The sequence below is a fragment of the Talpa occidentalis genome, unplaced genomic scaffold (genome assembly GCF_014898055.3).
Source record: "Talpa occidentalis isolate TD23 unplaced genomic scaffold, MPIMG_talOcc4v2.1 talOcc4.14, whole genome shotgun sequence".
Taxonomy (NCBI): Eukaryota; Metazoa; Chordata; class Mammalia; order Eulipotyphla; family Talpidae; genus Talpa; species Talpa occidentalis.
Window position 1 is genome coordinate 67,521,172 of NW_023601433.1, and position 23,888 is coordinate 67,545,059.

Genomic DNA, 23,888 nt, shown 5'->3' on the forward strand with positions numbered 1-23,888 from the left:
TCACGTGTCTCTAGGCTCCATGCACCTCCTCCAGGTCTCCTGGCTCCATCCTGCTTCCTTCCTCAGTCTCTTCTTCAGCTTCTCCTCTTCCTACTCAGCTCCACCCTTCCTTGGGTGGGGCAGGGAACCTCCCCCTTTCCTGGGGACCACCCTGTTACAGTTCAAACTCCTCTAATTTCAGTATTTTCTGGTAGTACATCCAGTAGTGCCTTTTTTGTTTTTTTTTTTTTTAAGATTTATTTTTATTTATTTATACGAGCACTGGGTACAGTCAGAAGCGTGGGAGGGTGAGAGAATTCACCAGAGCCAGAGCGGGGAGCAGAGCAGGCAGACTGAAGTACACTGCTGAGGGGAGCAGAGGGCGGCAGGAGAGGTCTGCGCGCCATGCGGGACCCTCCTCCGGTGGCCAGGGAGCAGCCGGGGATCGAACCGGCACTGCAGAGGCTGCGGGCAGCCTCGCAACCCAGTGCTCAACTGCTGCGCCACCGGGGAGGCCCCCAGTAGTGCCTTTTTCCTGTATAATTCCTGCATGAGCTAAAAGTAGTATTGTTTTTCCTAATTAAACTTTGAAGAAAATTAAATACTCTTTCTTTTGAGACTAAGAATCTGAAGTATATAGTGATAACATCATCTGACTGATCTATAATTTCACACTGTGATTACCTCTTCCCTCCCCCCCAAAAAAAGTTAATGGATTTTTTTTCCCTCATGTTTAGTGGAGGAAGCATTTCTGTGTTTCCCTTTTAAACTTAAACCATCATATAAGCTACCCAGAAACTATTCAAGATCCCTAAGTGCTACTTTGTCTAGTATATTTCATTGTTTTTCACTAACTAATGGAATGTAACAATAAATGGCAGTAAGTTATGTTACACTTACAAAATTAGTCTGAAATGTAATAATCTAACCTATCCTCTTATAATATACTATTTGGAGATGGGGTACCCAACTGTATGTAGCACATGATGTTTACATACGGGCTAAAAATCCTCATTTGTTTAGCTTCTTATTTAAAGAGATTTTTACAGAGAAGAGTAAGGCAGTGGCAAAATACTAGCGGGTTGTTAAAAGACATGAGCTGTAGTCCCAGCTCTGTCATTTACCAGCAGTGTGTCTTTAGACAAGTCACTAAAACCCCATCTTGTTTCCTCATATAGAAATGGAGCCAATAGGGCCTCCCCGGTGGCGCAGTGGTTGAGCGCTGGGCTGCGAAGCTGCCCACAGCCTCTGCAGCGCCGGTTCGATCTCCTGCTGCCAGCGAGGGTCCCACATGGTGCGCAGACCTCTCTTGCCGCGCCCACTGCTCCCCTCAGCAGTGTACTTCGGTCCTTCTGCCTGTTCTGTTCCCTGCTCTGGCTCTGGTGAATTCTCTCACCCTCCCGCGCTTCTGACTATACCCAGTGCTTGTATAAATAAATAAATAAATAAATCTTAAAAAAAAAAAGAAAGAAAGAAAGAAAGAAAAATGGAGCCAATAGGCAGGTTTTGACTTCTTACTAGGTTGTGGAGGATAATTATAGAAACACTTTGGAACTCTAAAGATCTTTTCTGATGTATTATGTTGGTTTGGATGCTGGATACTACAATTGACTACATTTACTAATTGAAAACAAAAAGTAGATGAACGAATATTGTGTTTTTTCATCTTTTTTTTTTTTTTTTTTAAGATTTAGTTTGTTTATTCATACAAGAGCTGGCGTGTATGCCAGAGGTGTAGAGGGGGCTTGAGAGGATTCACCAGAGACAGAGTGGGGAGCAGAACAGGCAGATATACTGAAATACACTGCTGAGGGGAGCAGTGGGTGAGACAGGAGAGGTCTGCTGCACCCTGTGGGTTAGTTCCCTGGCCGGGGATCGAACTCATGCTGCAGTTTCTGGCCGGTGATAGCTTCACAGTGCTAAGACTTAACCCCTTGCGCCACCAGGGAGGCCCCTGTTTGTTCATCTTAATGTAAGTAAGATTTGGCTTGAAAGTTGATTAAAGATTTATTTACTGTCTTTTTTTAAAAGATTTATTTATTTATTTATGGGATGTAGGCCAGAGGTGGGGGGGGGGACTTGGGGGGTTGAGAGGATTCACCATACAGAGTGGGAAGCAGAATAGGTAGATGTACTGAAATACACTGCTGAGGGGAGCAGTGGGCACAAGACAGGAGAAGTCTGCTGCGCCATGTGGGTCAGTTCCCTGGCCTGGGATCAAACTCGTGTTGTAGTAGCTAGCGATAGCTTGATAGGGCTGTGTCTTTAATGCCTTTGCCACCAGGGAGGCCTTAAATCTTGTTCTTGTATGACAGATCTAAGACATTTTAGAAATATTTGTGTAAAGGGCTAAATAAAAATTGGTTTGGTCTTGATCCTTTTCCTTAGTGCTAAAGACACTACAAAATACATATTTTTTAAATTTATTAGAAAAGGCTCCTTTAAAATTGTGGAAAATTTTGTTTTATTGATATTTGAGATTTTGCTAACTGCAAATTAAAATGCCTTCTACGTTAACATGACTGTGCAGTGTTATTCTGATACATTTTACATTAAAGTAGAATGGTAGAACTCTTCTGGCTAATTATTTTAAAGTCTTTGTAATCCTGTTTCCCTTACCCTTCTGTCTTATAAAGCTGTATCAAGTTCTTTTATATTCTAGTTCAAAGATTATTGGTTGTATGTTTTTATTTTTTGGTGGTTAATTATCAAGTATGGGCATTTATTTCCTTGGTTTTACTGTTTGGGGAGGAAAAATGACAATTACTAAAATTTAGGGTGGATTATGGTTTTATCCTTCTTTCAAAATACGCAGCCTGGTGTATGAAATCTTATGCAGGGGAAGGGTCAACATGAGGTGAAGATCTTTGCACACATTCCCCAAAGGGTTCTCCTTCTGTTTAACCTGAGAATTAATATCTTCAACAGATCCCCTGTAAGCAGCTTACAGATTCGCTATGATCAACCAGGCAACAACAGTTTGGAAAATCTGCCTCCAGTAGCAGCCAGCATAGAACAGCTTTTAGAGAGACAGTGGAGTGAAGGACAGCAATTTTTATTAGAACAGGGTACTCCTAGTGACAGTAAGTATTTTTTTCCTATCTTTAAAGAAGGACGGGTGGGTGGACGGACAGACGAATAGCCGGACAGATGCAGAAATCTCTTCATCAGGAATAGCAGTGAAATTATGGGCCATGTTTAATTTCACGAGAAAGTATAATATAATGGTTTAACAGAACAAATTCTGTGGTTTTACTGCTTGAACTTGGATCCTGTCTTTACCTTTTTAAACAAATTTCTTAATACTGATTTGCTTTGCTTAATACTGAATGCTTCTTCCATGCATGGAATTGGGAATGTGATTGTACTTGTATCATAGTGTTGTTTTGAGAATTAAATGACATAAAAGATGTAAAGAATATTGTCTGACTCATAGAAAGCATTTCTCTGTTTGCTGACTTTGTTTATCCTATTTTGATCTTAAAATTTTTAAAGTTTTACTAAAATACACAAGTTATGTCTTCTCATAACTTAATTATTTGAAGAAAACTTGCTCACTTGGATTAAATTATTATTAAAATTAATGTGACCAAATGTATTCTTCATTTTATAATTCGTATGAAAAAGAATAAATACTAAATTATGTATAATTTGGTATATGTTATTTACTTAATAAATACAACATGCACACATACATATTTAGTATCACTATTTTAAGAGTTAGGGAGGGCCATAAGAGAAACACGCCAAAACATCAAAGTTACTACAGGGGGTAATTACCTGGAGAAGTGGCCTAGTATTAAGAATATATATGTTTTGGGGAGAAAAATGGGTGTTGTTGGTTTTTTTAAAAATCATTTCAGAGTATAAATTTTTTACTGCTTTATTAAAACAAGACAAAAACATTTTGCTTATTGTTAGTAAACAAGAGTCATAAATTGGTATTTTTATGAATGGTGCTCTGACAAAAAAGCTAATTGTGAGGAAATCATGCTGGGATAATCCTTTAAACATGATAGCTGGAGGACAGGTTTAACTTAGTCTTACTGCATCTCATTTGAGTTTCTTTGTGGAATCTTGAAGAGGAGGGATAAGTTAAATCCTTGCCCAATGACCATATGTGTCTATACCAGTAGAGTTGTGTCTCTTGAAGGCCCTGAGGGCATGTTAAACAAATACAGCTTTTTAATACATAGAACTTTTAAAGTGTCCATCATGGTGGCATAGCAGCAGCACTTTGTTGTCAGTGGGGAAGTACAAGTTGTGGAAGGAATTTGAACAGTATTTGAGGTGATGAGGCAGGACAGAAACTTAAGTCTGATTACAGATGATGCGCCTACTCGGGGAGTTGGGAGTAAGGGCTGTGGTGCACACATACTGCTCCCTGCTGGGGAATGTTTGGATCAGCATGTGGAGCAGAAGGACTTGGAGATTTCTCACCCAGCTTAACCAAACAGCAAACAAAACTGTGTGCTCTTTATTGTGGTAAATGATAATTGGTACAGACCTTTCCCATTTTAAATATGATTTTAATGAAAAATCACGGTAGACATTTGAATTGTTAATGAGGATTTTATTTTGATGAAAGCAAAATGTTTCCATTTTTCTTTGAAAATGGAAATTACCTGAACCAGGTGGGTGTGTTTTTTTTTTTTTTTTTTTTTTTTTTTTGGTATGTAGCAACAAAGTTTCCAGAAGATGAATGGCAGGACCCTTTATACTTCATATATTTTATATATGTACAACTATACTATGATACATTTGTATCTACATAAATTTGGGAATAACACAGATATTTAGGAATGTTTTACAGAATTTCTGCTTTTCTATTTCAACTTATTTCTTAAGTTTTTGACACTTATACCAGTAAAATACTGTGTCCTGTTTGTGAATTTCTCTTTATTAAAAATCACACCAAATGTTTGCTAGTTTTAGGAATGCTTAAGTCATTACACCAACTTCAAGTTGAAAATCGAAGACTAGAGGAACAGATTAAAAACTTGACTGCCAAAAAGGAACGCCTTCAGTTATTAAATGCACAGCTTTCAGTGCCTTTTCCAACAATAACAACAAATCCTAGCCCATCTCATCAAATGCACTCATTTTCAGCACAGACTGGTAAGTATGAAAATATTAAGTATCTGAAGAAAGTAGGATAGACTTGGAATATCTTTTTCACAATAAGTGAATAAGAATGATCATCTATTATACAAAGACATGGAAAAAGGAATGATGTTATTTTTCAAAAGAATAAAGAATTCTGTTGGATCAACTTGAATTTGTTTTAACTTATATGTAGTATATAATTTAATGATAAAATTTATTTAAATGTATAATGTCTTTATTGACTTAAAGCCATCATATTCTGTAGAGATAAAGATTTTCCTATTTCAACTGGCCTTAGGAATAGCAAAACTTAATATTATTTAAGTGTTTTTAATGTAAGCTTCAGGATAAGCTTTTATATGAGCCTTTAATTTTACAGTGTGATTCAACAGGGTAAATAGGTTTCTTTTTTGTCTTTTATTATTCTAGCTCCTACTACTGATTCCTTGAATAGCAGTAAGAGCCCTCATCTAGGAAACAGCTTTTTACCTGATAATTCTCTTCCTGTGTTAAATCAGGTAATCTTGGTGTGGTTAGCTTCATTTTTGTGTTTTACTTATTAACAATAGTATATATCACATTAAATGGTTTAAATTCATTTTAAACAGTTTTCCTGTGTTCTTTGCAACTTAAGTTTCTATTCTTGCTTACCTTAGGACTTAACCTCCAGTGGACAAAGCACCAGCAGCTCATCAGCTCTTTCTACTCCACCTCCTGCTGGGCAGAGTCCAGCTCAGCAGGGCTCAGGCGTTAGTGGAGTTCAGCAGGTCAATGGTGTGACAGTGGGGGCATTGGCTAGTGGAATGCAGACTGTAACATCCACCATTCCTGCAGTGCCTGGAGTGGGTGGAATAATTGGAGCTTTGCCAGGTAACCAACTGGCAATTAATGGCATTGTAGGAGCTTTAAATGGGGTTATTCAGACTCCTGTCACAATATCCCAGAACCCTACCCCCCTCACCCACACAACAGTACCACCTAATGCAACACATCCAATGCCAGCCACACTGACTAACAGGTAAGAAACTTAAATATATTTTGTGGTTTTCAGTGCAGCATAATATCAGTGTATCCATGCTTTCACAATTGGGATTTTTAGTGTGTTCCTTGTAGAACACACTACTCTAAGAAAATAAAGTCACCAAATTTTTAAACCAAGTATATTATATCGAGAGCCATTTATTTTTGAAACTTAAGTAATTCATATTAAAACAAAATTAAATCACTTTTAGTAAAAGGCTTTACATATATTCTGTGCTGAAATTTTCAGTCTTGATCTGTGATGTCTATTTTTAACTGCTAATTTTTCTTACTCCCTTGTACATTGCTTTCATATATCATAAGTTCTGAGGAAGAGTAATATTGTAATGAAGATCATATATGAACAATGGTTTCTTAAAATTCAGCTATGTAATTTTTTGTTAACTTTGTAATCAAGATTTTTATATGGACAAAGGTTAAATACTTATCTTGAATATCTAGGGAGTGACACTGTTTCATTGTACTGAAATTTCATTTGAATGTCTGTTCAAAATAAGGGGACTAAAGCCATGTTGTTATTAAACATACCTTTGAGGAATAAATCAGTTTAACTGGATTTGCAGTGGATACTAGTAAACTATTTCTTCTGGCTCTCTTTTCATTGGTGCTTAATTTTATTGACCATTGGGATCATTAAAAAAGGTTAGATCAAATCATTTAGTAGTATGTTTGTATTCTTTCTTTGTTTTAAATATAGGTTACTTAGTGTGGGTTAATTTTCCTTGAGTAATTAAAAATAAATTATTACATATGCATGTTATAAATACATGCAAATTTCTATTCCACAAGATAGCATTTGCTTGGTTTACAATAAAGAGAAAAAAAATCAAAATGTTTCTTGACAATGTGAATTCTTGTTTAGCTACATGCATGCACACACGCTTACACACACACAGAAAAAACTTGTACATTATTGTTTTCGAAACGTTTTATTAAAAACTTGATTTGTTGACTTATTAAACATCAGATTGAAAAGTTACTCTTTTTACTTTAAAGAAAACATTAAAGGTATGTAGCAGAAAGTAAGAATTTTAATCATTTTTCAGTGCCTCAGGACTAGGATTACTTTCTGACCAGCAAAGACAAATATTTCTTCATCAACAACAGTTTCAGCAGTTGTTAAATTCTCAACAGCTCACACCAGTAAGTTATTACTTTTGATAATACTTAATTTTTTAGGGGCAAATGATCTAAACTATAATAGATACTCACTGTGGGTCTAGATTGCCCACTTCATGAAATAACCTCATAGGATGCATAATCCAAAAATAGTTTGTCTTGACATTTGGGGTACCTGTAGTAACCTTGTACTGTTTCATTTACAAATAGTAGGATATGTGCTGTGGTACTGTTGTAGATTCTGATGATAATAATGTTGAACAAGAATTAAGTCGGTTTTCAGAATGCAGCTTTGTTTTGATAGGGGATATGGACAATAAATTTAGGTACTTTGGTGTACTGATAAGTACTGAGAAGAACAATAAATCGGGTTAAAGGGAATAGAGAACAGCATGCTAAGGGCCATTTGGGCCATTTTAGATGTGATGGTCCAGCCTCTTGGAGTAGGTAACTTTTGAACACAGACCTGTTGGAGCTTGACTTTTTGACATGTGGGCAATAGAGAGCATTTTTGTGGTAGAGGGAGCAGCAGTTTTAAAACACCTCAACTTGGCATGTGTTTATGTTTTGTAGACTAGAAAGAAGGCCGGCATACAGGTTGAGGGAGGCTAGTGTAGAGGAGAGAAGGCAGACAGGTAGGGTGTGGCCTTGTTTGGCAAGTATTTAGATTTATCAAAGCATGGTGAAAAGCCATTGGTGATGTTTGTTTTAAACCTTCCTGTTACGGACATTTTCAAGTGTTACTATACACGCAGAAAGTAGAGTATACTAATCACCTAGATTTAATAATTTAAATCTTGTTTCATAATCCTCACTTTTCTTTCAGGATTATTTTATAAAGAATTGACTGGAGAGTTCTGAGTAGAATAGTGAGATGATAATTTACATTTTTGAAAGATTAGTGGCTGTATGGAGAACAGTCTTGTGTGTACTGGGAGAGGATATGGTGCAAAAGTAGAAATGGGGCTGTTGGAAAAGTAACAAGTAGAGATACTGGTGTCTTAAAATAACATGCCATGTTGGTGAAAATGTCTGGGATTGTACATTCTGAAGACAGAACCAACAAGACTTGTTTGTTGAACATTAAAGAGAAAGGAAAGAGTCCTAAACAATTGGATGTTGATCTTTATTGAGATTTGAAAGAAAGGAGGAACAACCTATTTTGGAGAGAACACAGGTATTTTTGAGATGTCTGTTTAGATGTCATGTGTGATATATGGGCTAAGCAGTTAGAGGAATTTTAGAGACCAAAGTTGCAGTTGGAAGTATAAATTTACAGTCATTGCTGCATGTATGATGTTTACATTCACAAGGTTCAATGACATCAGTAGGGAATGAAGACTGATGTCTGAGGACTGAGCTCTGGCCATCCTGGAAAAGGAGATGAGTTACCGAGCTTCCCCATCGCATAGTGGGATTATGTCCTCATAGACCCAGTGTAAGCTGAAAATAGTGTAAGTAGGAAATGCTGTCAGCACAGGAGACTGTGGAGTGTCATTTGTTTCCACTTGTGGTGGTGTGGCAACTTGGGGAGCTGTGCTTTGCTGTCATTGCCCAGCATCACAAGACAGTGTCATGCAAATATTGCCAGCCTGGGAAGAGATCAACATTCGTAGTATGGTTTCTATTGGATTCATAAAGCGTTTGTACTGTCGTAAAGTTGAAAAATCATAACTCAGGAACTGTCTGTAGAAAAGGATATTTATATGTGGAAGAGGGAAGTGAGTTAAGAGAAAAACAAAGTACTGTCCTAGGGTCCACATGCAGAAAATGTTTTATGAAAGGGAAAGGACTCAGCAGTGTAAAATGTTAAAGTAGGACAAATAAGAATTGATCATGAAATTTGACTGCCTAGAGGTTTTTTGGACAAATGAGGGTTTTGGTGAGAAGTAAAACCTCATTGAGTGGTTCAAAAGAAAATGGAAAAAGAATGTGAAGATGGAGTATAGGCAACTGAAGACGTTTTACTGCTTAAGAAAAACAGTAGGCAGCGAACAGAAGAGAGCAAGTCTAATGGAGTGGTTTCTATCCATTTTTAATTTTACAGCATGTGTGTGTATTGATGGGAAAAGTCTGGTACAGGAAGGAAGACCAGGGGACAAAGTTCTTAGAAAGGGAGAGGATTGGAGAACAATGTTCCCATTATAATAGGCAGGCAGAGCAGCTACGGGTGAACTTTATAATAGGGGGTTGAAGAAGCCTGCTTTTAATGTTTCAGAGTTTCTTATCGTAGAATTGTAAGTAAAGTCATCAGCAGAGTGAAGCAGGGGACATAAGGGTATTGGTAACCAGGTTGCAGGATAAAAAAAAGAGATACGTAATGGTATCTTGAAGAAGTTGAGAAAAAAGACAAATGTGGAATTGTGGTTGATTGAAGAGGTGGTCCTAGGTGGCCCTCATAGGTATAAATTTAAAGTGAGATCAAGTTAATGTGGTATTGTGACTTTTCTCCAGCTCCTTTTCCTTACCACACCTCATTGAGTTGGGCTGTTGGAGATGCACTATTTAATTAACTCAGAAGTTTCAATCTTTGTTCATAATTTCTTTCTAAAATATACCTATCTACTTTCTTGCTATAGTGAAAAAATATAAAATATTTATTTTGACTCTGGATCATCATTTTCACTGTTAGTGTTCTTACAGTGGCATAAAGTAGATTGAGTATAAATTCTTAAATGCTTACACTAAAATTTTATCTTGTTTTCACTTCATCTTAATATGAAATATTAGAGCTCAGTTTGTTTGGGGTGCTTATTTAGATTTTACTTTGCTGTAATAGCATATATTAGAACATGATTACTTCAAGAGTTTTAAACACAAATGATTGCTTAAGAAACCATAAGGACCGAAGGGCTTTGAACTCTATACTCTTCCATCAACCAAGGTTGTAGAGTAAAGTTATTTCATTTAGAAGCATAGAACTTTGCAGAGACAAGAATTTTATTATAAGGCATATTGATTTCTTCCAAGAGAAATTTGCTTGACTCTGTTTCCCCCACCAACCACTACACTCCTCCTCCACCTGCTCTGTCCTTCCAGATGGCCTTCATATTGCTCAATCTAGTAGTCAGTTCTCCCTCATCTTACCTAACCAGGCAACAGCATTTGACAGAGTTGATACTCCCTTGTCCTAAAGACAGTTATGTTTTTTAGAGTCCAGGACCACATTATCCTTTTTTTCTTCCTACCTAAACTTGTCATTCCTTTTTAACTTCCTTTTCTGAGACCCCCTCTGCTCCTTGTCCTCTTAACTTTAGAGTTCTCTAGAATTCAGTGATCTCCTCCAGGGGCATAGCTTTAAATACCCTCTATGTGCAGATACTTACATCTCCAGCTCCAGGCCTTTCTCTGGAATTTCAAACGCCTGTATCCAGCTGCTTACTCAGTATTTCCACTTGGATACCTTACTAGACATTTCTAGCATATCATGTCTAAAACTGAACCACTGACCTTCCAGAACAAACCTCCATATGTGGTTTTCCTGACCTCACATGACAGCAACTCATTCCTTTTAGCTGCATCAGCTAAACCCTGGCAGCCATCCTTCTTCTCTTCTCTCTAGTGCCGCACGCTGACTCCTGGGAAGTACTCAGTCAGGTTGTGTCACCCCTGCCCTAAATATCCCACTCAAGACTTTCCACTGACTTTGTGTAATAATTTAAGTAAAAGCCAAAGTGTTCATAGCTTACCTCTCTGAGGCCCACATACCTTTCTCTCCTCCTGCTTGCTCACTGATGGATTACAGCCCTGTGGATTTCTTTACTGTTCCTGATCATACTGGGCATGCTCTTACAGCTCCTTAGCTCCAGCTGTTCCGTCAGCATAGTACACCCTACCATATCCACATAGCAAATTCCCCATCTCCCCCCAAGTCTTTGTCCAGATGATAACCTCCCTAACCAGTTTTTTTTTTTTTTTTTTTTTAAGAACAAGGGTCTCTCTCTCTCTCTCTCTCTCTCTCTCTCTCTCTCTCTCTCTCTCTCTCTCTCTCTCTCTCTCTCAAGATTTATTTATACAGGCACTGGGTACAGTCAGAAGCGCGGGAGGGTGAAAGAATTCACCAGAGCCAGAGCAGGGAACAGAACAGGCAGACTGACGAAGTACACTGCTGAGGGGAGCAGTGGGTGCGGCAGGAGAGGTCTGCGTGCCATGTGGGACCCTCCCTGGTGGCCAGGGATTGAACGGGTGCTGCAGAGGCTGTGGGCAGCTTCGCAGCCCAGTACTCAACCCCTGCGCCACCGGGGAGGCCCCTAACCAGTCTGTTTTAGATGACCCTATCCTGCCACAATCTCTCTCACTACTCTTTTTCCCTGACTCTTGGCAGTAATCATATCCCAACATTTTTGTTTGTCACCCTTCACCCTCCATCCCCCACCAGAGTAAGCTACATAGGGCAGGGTTTTTTTCCCCCATTAATGTACTCAAGTACAAAATATATATCTTAACAACAGCACCTGGCGCATAGTAAGCATCAGGAAATAAATTATATACTTGCTGTAAAGAATAGTCTCATAACTACAGTAAGAAAGCACTTTTTCTAATGGCATAAAAGAAAACATTGAAAGTTATTTTGGGCTTCCCAGAATTATAAGAAGGATTTCACTACATAGACATTTCTGTCAAATACAGATAATTTATCACTTCTCTAAGTTGCTTTTCTCCTTTATTGTCATAGATAACCTAATTTGAATAGCCATCTCCTATGTTTGTTTGCCCTTTAAAAAAAAATGTCATTCAGTGATGATTTTGACATTTTATAGTAGACAGTTATTATCTAATACAGCTTTTTGTCCCCCAGATGAGCTACTTATTTCCTTTCTTAGTAGTATGAAGGTAACTTAATGTCTATTATTAAAGTAAGAAAGAAAATAGGAAGGTCGAACTTTATAGACTGCTGAATTCTGTGACTGGGAACTCATATTTTCCCACATGTTTTTACCTAAGGAACAACATCAGGCCCTTCTCTATCAGTTAATGCAACAACATCACCACCAGCAACACCACCAACCTGAACTTCAGCAGCTGCAGATCCCCGGGCCAACGCAAATACCCATAAACAACCTGCTTGCAGGTACTCAGGCACCACCACTTCATCCAGCTACCACCAACCCATTCCTCACCATCCATGGTGATAGTGCAAGTCAGAAAGTAACAGTAAGTATCTTTGCTTTGTTACATATAGTGAAATAATAAAAAGACATTTTATTTTTTTTTATTTATTTTTTTTTTAATAGAGGCATGTTTTATTTATTTATTTATTTGTTTGTTTGTTTATACATGCACTGGGTACAGTCAGAAGCGTGGGAGGGTGAGAGAATCCACCAGAGCCAGAGCAGGGAGCAGAGCAGGCAGAAGGACCAAAGTACACTGCTGAGGGGAGCAGTGGGCGGCAGGAGAGGTCTGCGCGCCATGTGGGACCCTCCTCTGGTGGCTGGGGAGCAGCCGGGGATCGAACCGGCGCCGCAGAGGCCGCGGGCAGCTTCGCAACCCAGCGCTCAACCGCTGCGCCACCGGGGAGGCCCAAAAAAAAAAGACATTTTATTGATCAGTCAGACATGATTCTCTCGTTTAATATATTATTCTCCAGATAATTTCTTCTTTTTTTTTTTTTTATAGAGGCATGTTTTTTACTTATTTATTTGTTTGTTTGTTTTGTTTATACAAGCACTGGGTACAGTCAGAAGCGCGGGAGGGTGAGAGAATTCACCAGAGCCAGAGCGGGGGGCAGATCAGGCAGAAGGACTGCTGAGGGGAGCAGCGGGCAGCAGGAGAGGTCTGCGCGCCATGTGGGACCCTCCTCCAGTGGCTGGGGAGCAGCCGGGGATCGAACCGGCGCCACAGAGGCTGCGGGCAGCTTCGCAACCCAGCGCTCAACCACTGCGCCACCGGGGAGGCCTCAGATAATTTCTTCTTAAAGCCAATTGTTCCAGCAGCTGTGAGTTATAGACACAGAGGACCTAAGCCAATTTATATATCCCCTAAGTATCAGTTTGAATTTATATATAAGTTTTGAAGGTCATTTTATAATTCAGCAATTTTCAAAATGAAAGTATGTTTTAGTTACTGCAAATGGTGAGGGACAGTCCAATCAAAAGACGGTAGTTGGTGCTTTCTGACAATATTTGTTTAATTATAGATCTGATTTAGATTATTTAAGAATATTATTATTTTGCTTTGAGGTGCTTTTAAGGTGGAATTATATTTATAAAAACACTGATACATAAATTTTGGATACTCAAATTATTCTACCAGATTACTCTTAAAAAAAAGTAAGCCATATCATATTTGTAATGGAATTTAAATTATTAATTTCATTTAAATGATGGCATCTTACTCTGAATACAGGAACAGTATAGTGTGTGTGTGTGTGTGTGTGTATGTACCTAAACACACACACAAGTATGTATGTAATGCCACACATTTTAAGGCTATTTCTATTAATTTTCCCTTTCAATTAGGTCAACTTTATTGGAATATAAATGTTTCCCCTCAATTACAGTTGAGGAAGGATTTTGGAATGTAGAATGGAGACTGGATATCAGGAAAAGGAAGAAGGGAAAGAATGAGTTGGGAGACTTGGCAAATAAAGTGTTAAAAGTCACAGATTTTGCTATTTCCCATTACTGTGAAAGCTTACTGTTTACTGTGCTTTTCTGAGTCTTTAGAAACTTTTGGGTTTAGTAACAAAAATTATTTCAAAATATAGGATTATTGTGTTGTTTTTTTCATTAACTCTTCAGTGCTTTTTGTTTTCCCATTTTCAACTTCTTAATTTGTGAATACTTTCACTATAAGAAACCTACTTATCTTGCCAGTGTTTTGCTCACTCAAGAAACTTCAGTGATTCTATATTAATTTAAACTTTTTTATGTGTCATTTTTCCTCTTCAAATTTTTTTTTTAAAGATTTACTTATTTATGCATACAAAAGCTGGGGGAACAGGCCAGAGGTGCGAGCAGTGAGAGGACTCACCAGAGACAGAGTGGGGAACAGAACAGGCAGATGGACCGAAGCACACTGCTGAGGGGGGCAACAGGCGAGTCAGGAGAGGTCTGCTGCGCCATGTGGGTTGCCCCATGACTGGCTGGGAATCGAACTTGTGCTGCAGTGGCTGCGGATTGCTTTAAAGGTTGCGTCTTAACCCTTGAGGCACCAGGGAGGCCCCTCTTCAAATGTTTTAAAATGAAAATTAACTACAAGCTAACTTTTTCTATATAGTATGAAATGCAATTTTAATGGGAACACCACAATAATAATTAATATGAAATAAACAATGGACAAAAGTAAGGCTGACAGTATTTATTAATATACTGCTACATGCAGATGTCTTTGTTAGATACAATGGTATGTATAGGTTCAGTCTTTAAAATAGTAATAGGGGGCCTCCCCGGTGGCACAGCGGTTGAGCGCTGGGTTGTGAGGCTGCCCGTGGCCTCTGCGGCACCGGTTCGATCCCCGGCTGCTCCCTGGCCACCGGAGGAGGGTCCCGCATGGCGCGCAGACCTCTCCTGCCGCCCGCTGCTCCCCTCAGCAGTGTACTTCGGTCCTTCTGCCTGCTCTGCTCCCCGCTCTGGCTCTGGTGAATTCTCTCACCCTCCCGCACTTCTGACTGTACCCAGTGCATGTATAAACAAACAAACAAATAATTAAATAAAACATGCCTCTATTAAAAAAAATAGTAATAGGTTTGTAAGTTCATTTTTTTTTAAGACTTTTTTTTTTAAGATTTATTTTTATTTATTTATACAAGCACTGGGTACAGTCAGAAGAGCAGGAGGGTAAGAGAATTCACCAGAGCCAGAGCAGGGAGCAGAGCAGGCAGAAGGACCGAAGTACACTGCTGAGGGGAGCAGCGGGCGGCAGGAGAGGTCTGCGCGCCATGTGGGACCCTCCTCTGGAGGCCTGGGAGCAGCCGGGGATCAAACTGGCGCTGCAGAGGCTGCGGGCAGCTTCGCAACCCAGCGCTCAACCGCTGCGCCACCGGTGAGGCCCTGAAAGTTCATTTTTTGAGGATTAGTAAAAGGAGCTCCAAGGACAGATAGCAAATATGGGATCAGAAACCATATTCACCTTAGTCCATTAAAAAAAATTCACATTCAGGGGCCTCCCTGGTAACACAGGGGTTAAAGTCTCAGCGCTATCAGGCTGTTGGCAGCTTCAATCCCTGGCCAGGGAGCAACCCACACAACGCAGCAGACCTCCCCTGTCTTGCCTGCTGCTCCCCTCAGCAATATATTTCAGTAGATCTGCCTGTTCTGCTCCCCAGTCTGTCTCTGGTGAATCCTTTTACCCCCCCATCACCACACCTCTGGCTATACCCCAGTTCTTGTATGCATAAATAAAAACAAATCTTTAAAAAAAAATTCTGTGGGAAAGTAGATTAAGTAGATTGGGGGATGATTTCTTTTTTCCCTTTTTTTTTTTTTTTTTTTTTTTAAAGATTTTATTTTTGCATAGAAGAAATGAGGTTTAGACCAGAGGTGCCAAGGGGAGCAGCCGTTGAGACAGGGAAGGTGTGCTGTACCTTATGTGGGTTAGCTCCCTGGCCAGGGATCAAACTCTACCGTAGCAGTGACTTAACCCCTATGCCTCCAGGGGGGCCCCAGGGATGATTTCTACATTCATTTCTTTGGGTTCTGTCCCTCATAATGGCATGTCTTGTTTGTATACTGCTGAAGTTAATGTTTTTAGAGTAACTGTTAATGTTTACCAGTATAATTCATGTATTGTGCTTAAAAGTAGCCATGCTGACTTGTAGAAAAAAAAACAAAAAGCCATATGTACACATTTTATCTCAGTTATAATTTCAGTTAGTAGAGTAGTAAACTCAAGTGTGGGCCAAATACTGATGAGCTAACATGTCTGATTTTGTTTTAATTGCAGAGACTTAGTGATAAAACTGGGCCTGTAGCTCAAGAGAAAAGTTGACAATTGGGAAACATCTAAAAATTGCTTATCCTGCTGTTGTAGCACTTCTTCTGGCTGCTGTTGCAGTCTCCTTACTACACGTATGAAGAGACGCAACAAGAAACTAACTGCACAACAAAGAATTAATTGCCACAAGGACATTCTTGTAAGGCTTTGATTAATTTTCTTGTTGCTCTGTTGCACTGAAATGGAATTCCCATATCCCTTTCCCTCACCCAGGTTTTTTGAACTTTGGAAGAAAATTTAGTAACTTTTGTCAATGAAATAATTTACCTGCAATGAGTTTATCAAACTAAGAGAAATTTAATATAGTTGGTGCACAACAAAATTTGTTACAAATTGAAGAGAGAAATAGCAAAACTAAAGTCTTACTCCACTTACAAACTATCTGATTTTATTGTGCAAGTTCGAATATGAAATAGGATCTTTTGTTTGGGTTATAGCATGCTTGCTCTAAGTCTGACATTTTAAGGAACTGTCCATTTCTGCTGCTGGAGTTTTTATTGGTTAAATATTGCAAATAAATAGGTCATCAACTGGGACTTGGCAATCTTTGTTATAAAAATTTCCTTTCTAATGGTATTTGACCAAGTTTGGTAATCAAGTTAGGATGGTAATGTCTGCTTATGCTAAAGATAATTTTCTTTTGCTGTGTTTTTTTAGTGTTAAGACCTACTCATATTTTAAAGAAACTTTGAGTTAAGTGAGTTCCAATGGCTGCTGGGGGAACCAGATCAATTCAAAGTGAAAGACTTCTTTCAGAAAGAGGGGCCACTCTGGAAACTGCTGGTAGGGTTTGGCCTTAATCAAGTGCCTGTTAAGTACCTCTGTTGTGTTGAAATGGCTCTGGACAGCTGAGCTTGCACTATCCCTGTAAGTAGTAGAAATAGTCTGTCAGTCTTGCACCAGCAGCCTTCCCCATGGTTCTGCCTTTTATTAAAATCTTTCTATGCCACTGTAGATAGCTCAGGCAAAACTATTACCTGGGTATTTGTCCACTAATGAGTCACAAGAAAATGAGTTGGATTTGAATTTTTTTTAATTTAAATAACTTCCCATTATTAACAATGATTTAAAACAAAAACAACTATTGCAGTTCCTGAAACAGGTGAAACCTGTATTACAGCCCTCCTTGGGCACCCCACTCCTGGCGTGACAGTCTGGCAGAGGATAAATTAAACAATTGGGGCTTGTAATCATTGGACTGTTTTTAAATGTGTGAATTATTAGTGGAAAAAACTCAGCTGTAATTAGACCTCCACTGTGTACTTAGCTGGAAGAACATGTTAATTCTGCAATATGTCTCTTGGTTAAACATTGCACAGTTCTTACCTCATTTCTGTAAATAAAGTTTTGTGAATCTGTTTTGTATTGTGAAAAATTCATAAGATAACATTGATATTTTGATTTGTAATATTTCTAATTGGTAGATTTAATTGAAAAGTAAAATTAATTTATTTTTATATGTTCAGGGGAATTTTAAAGAAAGTCAAATCTTTTGTAGATAAGTAAAAAAATCAGTGTGGTTTATTTTACTTATTAACCCACTGGTTGTTATTCTGTAACAATTTGTATAAATGGTAAATTTTGAATGTGTTGTTATTTTACCTAGATGTAAAATTCCACATGTATTAAAGATATGTACAAAGTTTTTGTTAATAAAATTTAATGATGTTTATAGCTCTGTGCTATTCTTTTTTTCTCCCATTTTACTGAGCTATAATTGATATACAAGAATGTATAAGTAAAAGTTGTACAGCATAATTTGACATACATTTATTGTGAAATGATTACCACAGTACATTTAGGTAATATCTACAATCTCATATAGATACACACATCCAAAAAAAAAAAAAAGAATTAAAAAAATAAGTTTTTCCTTATAAAGAAAACCCTTAGGATTTACTTTCAAATATATCTCATAGCAGTGTTAACTGTATTCATTACGTTGTACATTACATCTCTAGAACTAGTTTATCTTACAACTGGAAGTTGCTATTTTTGATGACCTCCCTCCAATCCTGCACTGCCTCTCCCTTGTGCTCCTCTCCCTTCTCCCCCAAACACATACCCCTACCCTACAACTCTGTTAACCACAAATCTGATCCCCTTTTCTGAGCCTTTTTTTTTTCCTTTAAGATTCTATAAATCTTAAATCTTCATAAATAGTGAAATCATGCACTCTTTGTCTTTCTCTGACTTACTTCCTTTGCATAATGCCCTTAATTAAGGTCTATCCAAGTTCTCACAAGTAGCAGGATTTCCTTTTTTTAAATTTTTTTTTTCCAACTTGAAAATTGTTACTGTTTATTAAACTGACCAGATTACAAAAACAATCATGGTAGCACCTTAGTTCATCCTAAGCTGTCGATGTGGTTCCTCCTGCTGCCAGCATCTTCACCTTCTGCAAAACGGGTGGTTTTCTTCTTCATTCCACCTTGTCAAAAAGATAATTTGTAGGGCCACAGGAAGTTGTTTGCCTCTTTGAAGCATTCTCTAACAGCATAGATTTCATGAATCAGATCCTCCATGCAAATGATGCCATATCTACGAAGAGATCTAGCAATCAATGCATCTTCTGTTAGAGCAATTCACTTCTTGTAGATTTTTCCATAACCGTGCTTATAGATCAATTCATTTACTGACTTAAGGTTTTGATATTGATGCAATGTATGGTTCCACAATTTTCAGCATGTTAACTGAAACCACGTTGAGCTTAACAAAGATGCTGTTGAAGATCCTGCAAAGGTGACCGCTTCAGATCTTTGGGCTCACTGGCTTGTGCCCCAGTGGCTAGTGATTGCTTAATAGGGCTGACACTTTAACCCTTGCACCACCGGGAGGCCCTTTCATTTAGTCTTGATAGGTTGTATGCTTCCAAAAATTACTCCGTTTTTCTACATTGTCCAGTTTGTTTGTGTAGAGTTCACAGTAGCTTTTTTTGATCCTTTGAATTTATGTGATATCAGTTGTAGTGTCTCCTCTCTCATTTTTTTTTAAGATTTACTTATTTACGCATACAAGAACTGGGGTACGGGCTAAAGGTGCAGGAGGGGAGAGGATTCACCAGAGACAGAGTGGGGAAAAGAACAGGCAGACTGACTGAAATAACACTGCTGAGGGGAGCAGCGGGCGGGCGAGACAGGGGAGGTCTGTTGTGCCATGTGGATGGCTCCCTGACCGCCCAGGGATCTAATTCATGCTGCAGAGGCTGTGGATAGCTTCATAGTGCTGTGCTTAACCCCTTGCGCCAACAGGGAGGCCCTCAGTTTTGTTGATTTAGGTATTTTATTCTTGGTTAATAATACAGTTTTGTTAGTTTTATTTACATTTTCAGAGAACCAACTCAGTTTTCTTAACCTTTTCTGTTGTTCTATTTCACTTATTTCTGTTCTAATCTTTATTATTTCCTCCTGCTAACTTTGGGTTCAGTTATTTTCTTCTAGTTAATTGAGGTGTAGAGTTAGATAATATATTTGACATCTTAATGTAGACTTGTTTTTTAATGTAAACATTTATTGCTATTCTAAAATATCCCTTTTAGAATGCTCCTGTTGGATCCCTTAAATTTTGGTGTATTTGTGTTTTGCTTAAATGTGTTTCCATTTTCAGTCGTCTCAAATTACTTTTTTCATGTCCCCTTTAATTTCTTCCTTGAGCCATTGGCTGTTTAGAAGAGTATTGTTTAATTACCATGTATTTATGATTTTTCCAGTTTTTCTCCTGTTTCTGATTTTTTTTTTTAAGTTTGTATCTGTGTGATGAGAATATCTGACTTGGTATAATTTCAGACTTCTTGAATTTGCAAAGGTTTGTTTTATGGCCTAACATATTGTCTATCTTAGAAAATGTTCTATGTGCATTTGAATAGAAGGTATATTCTGCTTTTGTTGGGCAGAAATTTCTATTTGTGTATTGGATCTGTTGGGTATCTAGTGGTATTCAAATTCACTGTTTTCTTACTGATTTCATGTCTGGATGATCTATGCATTGTTGAGAGTAGGGTATTAAAACCCCCAGTTATTATTGTATTGCTGTTATTTTCTACTTTTTGCTTTATGTATTTAGGTGCTCTGATATTGGGTACATAAATATAATTGTTAGATCTTTTCAATGGAATGACTCCTTTATCATATAATTATGTTTGTCTCTTTATGATTTTTTATTTTTTTTTTAAGATTTATTTTATTTATACAAGTGCTGGGGTACAGGCCAGAAGCGCGGGAGGGTGAGAGGATTCACCAGAGCCAGAGTGGGGAACAGAACAGGCAGACTGACAAAACACACTGCTGAGGGGAGCAGCTGGCAAGACAGGAGAGGTCTGCCACACCATGGGGGATTCTCGCCGGCCGGGATCAAACCCGCGCTGCAGAGGTTGCCAACAGCTTCACATTGTGGTGCTCAACTGCCTGCGCCACCAGGGAGGCCCCTCTTTATGATTTTTAGTTTAATGTCTATTTTGTCTGATACAAACAACTCTCCCTATTATTTTTTGTTACCATTTTCTGGAAATTTTCTCAGTATGTATGTGTTTAAGGCTAACATGAGTCTTTTGTAAGCAGCCTATGTTTGGGTCTCATTTATCCACTCAACCATTATCTCTCCCTTGATTGGAGAATTTAATCCATTTAAATTTAAAGTAATTATTGTTATGTAAGAACTTGGTATTTTGTCCCCTTTTTTGGTGGGGGTGGTGTTTGATAGATCCATTGTTCTTGTTTCTTATTCTGCTGTCTTCTGTTTTAATGTCTTGGTATCAATATGCTTTGTCTTCCTTGTCATGTTCTTTCGTGTAATTACTGTGGACTTTCCGTTGGTAGTTACAATGAGGCTTACATAAAATATCTTAAAATTACAGCACCCTATCAGAAATAGGTAACATTGGTTGCATACCTAAACTTCATGCTTTTACTTCTCTCCTTCACATTTTAGGTTATTGAAGTTACAGTTTGCATATTTTTTATATCATCCAATAATAGTTGTATGGTTATTTTTCCTACTTTTTTTTTTTTCCTCTTTCCTTTTGCTGCTTTCAAAATTAATCAACTTTGGTAGTTTAATTGTGATGTTTATCAGTATTGCCCTGTTTAAGTTCAACCTAATTTGAGTGCTTTGATCCTTGTGTATTTGAACATACATTTCCACAGGTTAGGAAAATTTTCTGTCATTATTTTAGATTTACTGTTGTCACATTTTCTTCTCCTTCTGGAATTTACATAATGCAGATATGTTCCTTTTGATTGTATCCTTTAAATTCCATATGCTTTCCTCATAGTCTCATTTCCTTTTCATTTGCTCACCTGACGAGATAGTTTCAAATGTCACTTCTTTTTTCTGCATAGTTGAATGTACTTTTCATTGTCTCTGTTGAGTTCTTCAGTTCAGTCTTTGTATTTCCAACTCCAGGATTTCTTTCTTTTCAGGTTTTCTGTTAACTTTGTTGAACTCATTTTATTTTCCTGGTATCACCTAGTTGTGTGTTTTTGTAATTCATTAATATTCCTTTTTATTTTTAAAGATTAATTTTATTTATTTACGCATACAAGAAGTGGGATACAGGCCAGAGGTAACAGGGGTAGAGGATTCGCCAGAGACTGAGTGGGGAGCAGAATAGGCAGAGCCACTGAAATACACTGCTGAGGGGAGCAGCCGGTGAAACAGGAGAGGTCTGCTGTGCTGTGTGGGCTAGCTCCCTACCTGGGGATTGAACTCATGCTGCAGTGGCTGGTGATAGCTTGGTAGTCCTAAGATTTTAACCCCTGTGCCATCAGGGAGGCCCTCGTTAATATTCCTTAAGAGAATTAGTCTTAATTATTTGACAGTTTATAGATCTCCATTTCTTTTGGATTAGTTATTAAAGTATTTTTTTAAGATTTATTTATTTATGCATACAAGAACTGGGGTACAGGCCAGAGATGCGGGGGGTGAGAGGATTCACCAGAGATAAGTGGGAAGCAGAACAGACGGACTAACTGAAATATACTGCTGAGGGGAGCAGCAGGCAAGTCAGGAGAGGTCTGCTGTGCCATGTGGGCCAGCTCCCTGCCGGGGAATCGAACTCATGCTGCAGTGGCTGCTGTGCACTGCTTCATAGATTGTGTCTTAACCCTTTGCATCACCATGGAGGCCCCATTTATTAAAATATTATTAGTTATCATTGTTGGTGTCATTCAAGTGATTTTTTGTGATACTTGATTTCTTACATTGATACCTGTGCATTTGAGAGAAATCTGTCTCCTCTTGTAGACTTCAAGATTTGTTTTGTCAGAGACAGTTCTTTACCAGTCAGCTCAGTTTGGTTCACTGGACATGTCATATATGCTAGTAACATCCTTGAACAGGTGAGGCTTGATATCAGAGCCTGTTTTTGGATGAAGCTACTGTCCAAGACCTGAGGGTGGTGGTGGGAGGAGGGAGAGGTGGGGCTAGTTAAGGCTGTTGGTGTGAGGGCCTCCCTGGTGGCGCAAGGGATTAAGCACAACACTGTGAAGCTATCAGCAGCCTCTTCAGCACGAGTTCGAGCCCTGGCCGGCCAGGGAGCTACCCACATGGCACAGCAGACCTGTCTTGTCTGGCCTGCTGCTCCCCTCAGCAGTGTATTTTAGTCAATCTGCCTGTTCTGTTCCCCGCTCTGTCTCCGGTGAGCCCTCTCACCCCCCACAGCTCTGGCATGTACCCCAGCTCTTGTATGCATAAATAAATAAATCTTTAAAAAAAAAAAGCTGTTGGCGTGAACTGTTTGATTCTCTTCTCAAGTGAGGCTATAGGATGGGTTCCACAGTTGCCTAGGTTTTCTGGTCACATGTACTAAACGCTTTGGCCTGGATACTGTGCTCAGTAAGATAGACTGAGCTAGCTTCCCCGCCCTAGTGGGACAGTAGAACAGAACCCAGGGCCTACACAATATTTGGGGACCCCACTGAATTCTCTGCCAGGCTGGGCAACCAGTTTTGTTCTACAAATAGGGAAAACCATGGTCTATGCTTTCTGTTTAAGTACCACAGTAAGCAGTGTTGTTGGATGCACTACATAGTTTGCCATGTATCCTCTGCTTAGATTCTCTGACTGGGTGGGCTGAAGCACTGTATTCAGAAAGGGGAAGGGCTATGAATTAGTTTCCTTGCCTGGTTGGGGCAGCAGAACCAGCTTCAAACTCATAAGGCTCTTATAGTCTTGACTCAAGCCAACCAGCAACTCCTACTTCCCTGACTAAAAGCGTCCAATGGCTTTGTTCTATAAATGAACAGCTTTGCTTACCAGACTCTGCTCAGCTGTTGCTGGGCTATGCGGCTTTCTAGGTGTTCCAGCCAGGCCTTCTGGTCAGTTAGGGATGGAGGCTGTACTCAGCAGTTGTGGTGCTATAAATGAGCTCCCTTGCCTGGGCAGACCAGCTCCAAACAGCCTCCCAGGTGTTCCCAGTCAATCTTTCTGGTCAGGTGAAGCTGAGAACTACATTAAGCAGTGGGCGGAGCTTTCAACCAGCTTCTCTGCTTGAAAGGGTCAGACCAACTCCAGGACTGACCTGCATCTGACTGAGTTCCCTGGTCAGGCTGCCCCACCTCGGCTCACAAGGAGAGCAAAGCTGCCAGTTGAAACCGCTACTTGGATGCTGCAGGTAGGGATTCTTTCTGCGAGGATCTGAGTGCTTTTCGCCATCAATATTCGATTCCTTGTGGTCAATTCCTGCAGGTTCCTCCATTAGAGCCTCCATACGA

The 23,888-nt window shown here is 39.0% G+C and overlaps 1 protein-coding gene across 9 annotated transcripts in view; it reads left to right on the plus strand.

The window, feature by feature from the left end:
- MLLT10 (MLLT10 histone lysine methyltransferase DOT1L cofactor) overlaps window positions 1-17,853 on the plus strand; it is a 200,228-nt gene extending 182,375 nt beyond the window's left edge. For 8 of the 9 annotated variants that reach the window (XM_054695130.1, XM_054695131.1, XM_054695132.1 and 5 more), the window contains 7 exons: window positions 2,908-3,062; window positions 4,909-5,097; window positions 5,515-5,603; window positions 5,742-6,103; window positions 7,173-7,269; window positions 12,190-12,399; window positions 16,129-17,840. In XM_054695130.1, coding sequence (XP_054551105.1) covers window positions 2,908-3,062; window positions 4,909-5,097; window positions 5,515-5,603; window positions 5,742-6,103; window positions 7,173-7,269; window positions 12,190-12,399; window positions 16,129-16,173 — 1,147 coding nt within the window. In that variant the 3' untranslated portion in view covers window positions 16,174-17,840. Of the gene's footprint in view, window positions 1-2,907; window positions 3,063-4,908; window positions 5,098-5,514; window positions 5,604-5,741; window positions 6,104-7,172; window positions 7,270-12,189; window positions 12,400-16,128 lie in introns of all 9 variants that reach the window. The other variant, XM_037510692.2, reaches the window with a different exon arrangement.
- The last annotated feature ends 6,035 nt before the right edge of the window (window positions 17,854-23,888 follow it).